The sequence below is a fragment of the Lampris incognitus genome, chromosome 14 (genome assembly GCF_029633865.1).
Source record: "Lampris incognitus isolate fLamInc1 chromosome 14, fLamInc1.hap2, whole genome shotgun sequence".
Classification (NCBI taxonomy): Eukaryota; Metazoa; Chordata; class Actinopteri; order Lampriformes; family Lampridae; genus Lampris; species Lampris incognitus.
Window position 1 is genome coordinate 9,779,384 of NC_079224.1, and position 6,046 is coordinate 9,785,429.

The 6,046-nt window shown below is 44.4% G+C and overlaps 1 protein-coding gene across 1 annotated transcript; it reads right to left on the reverse strand.

Moving 5' to 3' along the window:
• Nucleotides 1–555: 555 nt before the first annotated feature.
• LOC130123371 (gastrula zinc finger protein XlCGF26.1-like) lies at nt 556–5,843 on the reverse strand. The gene is made up of 2 exons (XM_056292513.1): nt 5,664–5,843; nt 556–2,367 (listed from the first exon to the last, which is right to left on the reverse strand). Exons 1-2 carry the CDS (start codon nt 5,833–5,835, stop codon nt 689–691), a joined length of 1,851 nt encoding a protein of 616 aa, XP_056148488.1. The 5' UTR covers nt 5,836–5,843; the 3' UTR covers nt 556–688.
• Nucleotides 5,844–6,046: the final 203 nt, after the last annotated feature.

Consider the following 6,046-nt stretch of genomic DNA (forward strand, 5'->3'; position numbering starts at 1 on the left):
TAAACATCGTCAGTCAAAAGAAAAAATGAAATAGACGGACCGTCCAGTTTGCATTTTTGTATGGAACATATTTCAGAATGTGGAAAATCTATATTTAAAAACTGAGATTAACAAAACGTGGCATTTTAGACCATACATAGTTAAATGATCAAATAACGTGATTGCTTTTTCTGCTTACTTACCATGGTTCTACCTACTACCAACATCCTGAATTTGAAGAAATTTTGCTGTAGCTTTTCTTTATTAGGACCCTCTGAACATAACGTGTGATTATATGGTCATAATGCAATGTGATTGCACTTTCTGCTTAATTACTATGGTTCTTCCTCCTTAATATCAAAAAGTATTAACAATCTGACACTATGGTGTCACACTGTGTATAAGTCTGTAGCACCATGACTCCAATGAAATGGAGCTGTGAGGCATGGCTACAGTCTAAGTACGTTGGTATAAAAATGCCCTTCAGTATAAAAGTATTGATTTTATTGTTGGACAGTTGTTTTGGACCATATTGACAAAATGATCATAAAGGGGACCATGTCTTGTTTGTGCAGTTACACCCTTATAATGATTCAATTTAACCCCCTGACATATGTTGCCGATATAAAATGGTTACAAATAATTAAGATGAATAGTCATTTAACTTCTTTTTCTTCTTTTTGCCTTTGATGCCTCTCACCTCGGTGGATCATGCCATGTCGTTTGAGAGTACATTTTGAGCTGAAACAATTTCCAGAATCGCAGCACCTGAATGGCTCTCCCCGGTATGAGTCCTTAGGTGCACTTGTAAATTTGACTTCTGGGTAAACATTTTCCCACATGTGGTACATTTGAATGGCTTCTCCCCTGTATGAGTCCTTACGTGCACTTGCAATCCTGAATTCCGGGTAAACATTTTCCCACATGTGGCGCACCTGAATGGTTTCTCCCCTGTATGAGTCCTTACGTGCCTGTGAAAACTTGACTTCTGGGTAAACATTTTCCCACATGTGGTGCATCTGAATGGCTTCTCCCCTGTATGAGTCCTTGCATGCATTTGCAATTCTGACTTCCAGGTAAACATTTTCCCGCACGTGGTGCATCTGAATGGCTTCTCCCCTGTATGAGTCCTTACGTGCACTTCTAACTTTGAATTCTGGGTAAACATTTTCCCACATGTGGTGCATCTGAATGGCTTCTCCCTTGTATGAGTCCTTACGTGCCTGCGAAAACTTGACTTCTGGGTAAACATTTTCCCACATGTGGTGCATCTGAATGGCTTCTCCCCTGTATGAGTCCTTATGTGCATTTGCAATTGTGACTTCCAGGTAAACATTTTCCCACATGTGGCGCATCTGAACGGCTTCTCCCCTGTATGAGTCCTTATGTGCTTTTGCAATTCTGACTTCCAGGTAAACATTTTCCCGCATGTGGTGCATCTGAATGGCTTCTCCCCTGTATGAGTCCTTATGTGCCTGTGAAAACTTGACTTCTGGGTAAACATTTTCCCACATGTGGTGCATCTGAATGGCCTCTCCCCTGTATGAGTCCTTACGTGTATTTGCAATTGTGACTTCCAGGTAAACATTTTCCCACACGTGGTGCATCTGAATGGCTTCTCCCCTGTATGAGTCCTTACGTGCACTTGTAAATGTGACTTCTGGGTAAACATTTTCCCGCTCGTGGTGCATCTGAATGGCTCCTCGGCTGTATGAGTCCTGACGTGACTTTGAAACCTTGACTCATGGGTAAACACTTTCCCGCATGTGGTGCATCTGAATGGCTTCTCCCCTGTATGAGTTCTTGTATGCCTCTCCAGGTCATACTTCCAGGTAAACTCTCTCCCACAAGTGGTGCATTTGAAAGGCTTTTCCCCCGTGTGAAATGTCATGTGAATTTTGAAAATTTCCAAATTATAAAGCACTTTCCCACAAATCTTGCACATGTTGTAGGAATTTTTGTGAGGTTTCAGCCTTTTTTTCTGAGTTGAACACACTTCCTCACAGTTTTGGCGACTGCAAGTATAGTCAGCTTCACTCTTAGTTACATGACAGCAGTTAGAGAGGGTATGGTCGTCACTTGTTGGTTCTGATATTAGCAAGTTCTCTTCTTTGGCTTCTAGTTGTATCAGTTCAAATGAAGTGACAGCTGGGGGCTCTGTGTCTCCCTCCGTCTGGGTTTGGTAGAGTTGCGAGGGCAGAGGCTGATCTTTACCATCATCATTTCCATCACAAAGAGGGGTAAATATGAAGTCAGAGGTATCAGCTACCTCCTGCAATGGAAGTTGGTCTTCCTGTGGACTGATCCAGAGTTCCTGTTGTTCCTCCTTGGCCAGACTGGGGCTCCTCTCCTGCTCACCATGCTGCTGATCAGATAACTGTACATAGTCTGGATAGAGGGAAAAACAAAATCAATGCTGTGGTTTGCATCAACAGAAGTAAGTTAAATTTAATTCAGGATACCTACACAAGTTTGGCCGTAGAGGCACATCCTGTTTACATATCTTAGGTAAACCTAGACTAGGTGTAGCTTCCCCCTATTGACAGAATATTTACCACAGATTATATTCAGGGGAAGCTACACCTAATCTGTATGGTTTACCTAAGATACATAAACAGGATGTACCATTACAGCCTATTGTTTGTATGACTAACTCAGTGACCTATAACATCTCTAAGTTTCTTGCATCTATTCTTAACTTGTTGGAAGGCAGTAATAAACATCACATTCAGAACACTACGGATTTTGTGGAAAAAGTGAGGGACATCACTATGGAGAGGGATGAAACAATAGTCTCTTATGATGATAAGTCTCTCTTCACGTGCGTTCCTGTTGATTATGCAGTGGAGGTAGTCCATGTGATATTACAAAATGACCCCACCCTTAGCAATAGGACCACCCTTAACACTGACCAAGTGTGTCTGCTCCTGAACCTGTCTTCAGTCCATGTACTTAACATACAGGGGGCCGTAATATAGGCAGAGGCATGGCTGTGCTATGGGTTCCCCATTCCCACCTGTAGTGGCCAACTTGTACATGGAGTAAATGGAAAGGAGGCTGTGATGTCCTATCCATGGACACCACATAGCCACTGGTTCAGATTTATGGATGATACCTGGGTTAAAGTTACATCTCTGGATGTACCACATTTCATCGACCACATTAACTCTGTGGACAACCACATCAAGTTCACCAGGGACGATGTGAAAAATGACAGGTTAACCTTCTTAGACTGTGAAATTGCAATCGGTGATGGGGAACATTTGATTGTTGATGTTTACCGTAAACCAACATATACTGATCAGTACTTAAGGTTTGACTCTCATCATCCACTGCAGTACAAACTAGGAGTCATCAGGACACTGAACCACTGAGCTGAAAACGTCCCCACCGACACAGCAGCCGGGGAAGGGGACAAATCCCACATTAAACATGCCCTGGTTAAGTGTGGTTATCCTAACTGGGCGTTTGTCAAAGCCAGGAAGATGCCCAAACAGTGCACCAGCCAATCGGAGAGAGGAGAAGGACCACAGCTGTCTAAGTGTAAACCAGTGGTGATTCCGTATGTGGCGGGAGTGTCAGAAAAGTTGAGACACATGTTTTCCAAACAACGCATCTCAGTTGCTTCCAAACCCCAAAACACGCTGCACCAGAACTTGGCCCTCCTCAATGATCAGGAGCAATATAGTGTATGCTGTTAGGGGCCAGGAGGATTACCATGACTTACACATTGGGGAAACTAAACAGACGCTGGCCAAGAGGATGGCACAACACATGAGAGTTAACACATCAGTCCAGGACTCCACAGTCTACACCCATCTACAGGTCAGTAGTCTCTCTTTCAAGGCTGAGGATGAGCACTTCCTTGATAGGGGGGAACGCTGGTTTGAACGGGGAGTCAAAGAGGCCGTCTATGTGAAGAGGGAACGACCATTTCTGAGCCAAAGGGGGGGGGGGGGGCTAAGAGTACATCTGTCGCCATCTTACAATGCTGTGATTGCAAACATTCCCAAATCCTCTCTGAAGAGTACACATGGCCATTGAAACTCTAATTAATGGTCACACCCATATTTGCATATGAAACCGATCACTGGTTTCGGTCGTTATGCCACTGTATTGTTTAAAATTATGCATAATTATGCATAATTATGCAAAATATGCTTTTTCTAAAAATGGCTAAAAACCACTTTTCTCGGCATTTCAGATGATTCTGAGCATTTGGGGGAGGGAGTTGGAGTGGAGGGGGGGGGTTAGGGGCAGGGGGAAGGTGGTTAGCTGGCAGGATGAAGAGGAGGGAGATTGGGACGGGTGGAGAACCAAACCGCTACATTGTAGCAGGGTTCTTCTAGTACTGGTATAAATACGATTACTAGGACGTATTAAACATTCATTTTACTGTTTTTAAAAACGGGTGGTGGTATGTGTAGTATATGTGCTGTGCTTGGATTCTCCAAAGGTGGGGGGGCTGCTCTGCTCCTCTGCGTGTCTCCTGTGGCACCCGGCACCCTGGGTGGGAGTGCGCCCACCCCCCGAGGAGACAGCGCCCCCCCGAGGAGACAGCCACGCCTCTCTGAAGATGTTGACGTTTTCACGTTGGGCGCCAGTTAACCGTGGAGGATGCCAAGCCTGGTTAAGGTGGATGTCAGAGCAACGTGTGGTTCGTGGAAAAGGCAAAACACAAAGTGATTGTCTTCAAAGTATTTACTGAACATTGTACAATTACACACTAAACTGGTACCAGCTGGTAGGTCCGTGAGAGATTCAACGATGCTTTTTCTGATCAGAATCAGAACTTTATTCATCTCCAAGGGGAAACTGGTGTAAACTACTAATAAGACACGTTAGTCCCTAGCTAACGGGTCTGACCCTTTAGTCGAGCGGTTAGTGATGTCGCCTTATGGTGCAGTACACGCCGTATCGAATCCCGCACTGGGCAACAAAATAACCGGTTACATTGGATTCCATTAGAGACACTCGCGCTGTAACAGAAACAAAACTAACAAGAAAATAGAAACAAACAGAAACAAATAGAAGATAAATAAGAAATAAAAATAAGAACACAATATATCAACAAGCCTGGTGCACGCAACACCCTGTTTATACTGCACTACCGCAGCACGACCAAAGCCCGGCAGGGTAAAACAAGTACCCACCCAATACCAGGTGTATTGGCGTGCACAGTTCGCGCATGCGCGTGTCACTTGAGGACGCTATCAAGATCCCAGTGTGAGCACAAACAGCTGGAACATCTCAAGGGTCCCATGGACTTCAAACCATGTGTATGTGCGTGTGCATGAGTGTGCGTGTGAATGCTAGTACAGGAATTTGTAACCTATGTGTGTGTGTGTGTGTGTGTGTGTGTGTGTGTGTGTGTGTGTGTGTGTGAAGGCGTGTGTGTCAAAGAGCAGGAGAGAAAGAGAAGCGAACATATTAGAACTGATATATGTGTCATGCGATACTTTAAATGAAACCTGCAAATCCTCTTCAATTTGCTATAAAAAAAAAGAAGAAGAAGATGACGATTGATGATGATGACGATGAAGAAGAAGAAGAAGAAGAAGAAACAACAGCTACGGTCACAGAGATCTGTGTTAATTCCCGTAGCAAATAAACAGTGACGTCAGACTGAAAGAAGGAATGTTTTGGTAATGGACAACACACACGGAAACTTGGTGTTTACCAACCTATTCTGTGTAACGTGATCCTGGGCTTCAACACCATGTCCAGCAGTCTCCTCTGTCGCTCTCTCTCGTCCTCATACTCCGCTATCGTCCTCTCGAAAGCTCCTAATATCTCCTCAGCTGCTGCTGTTAGTCGCTCGATGACGAACGATCTCAGAAGATTAATCCCGGACATGGTAAAAACTCAACGGGGACATAAAACCAGCCGGACTCCAGCGGCACAACGACGTCGCACGTAGCTGTTTTTCTGTCTTCTACTTGAAGTTTAAAAGCGGTTGCCATTAATCACAAAAACGGCACTACCGCCACCTGTTGAGCTAAAGTGTGAACAAGGGATCCGTTATCTCCATCCATCCATCCATCCATCCATCCATCCATCCGTCCAT

Coding starts and splice junctions, on each gene's coding strand:
- LOC130123371 (XM_056292513.1), bottom strand. CDS start 5,835: ATGTCCGGGATTAATCTTCTGAGATCGTTCGTCATCGAGCGACTAACA. Junction 2,368..5,663: donor GATCACGTTACACAGAATAG/GTTGGTAAACAC, acceptor CCCTCTATCCAG/ACTATGTACAGTTATCTGAT.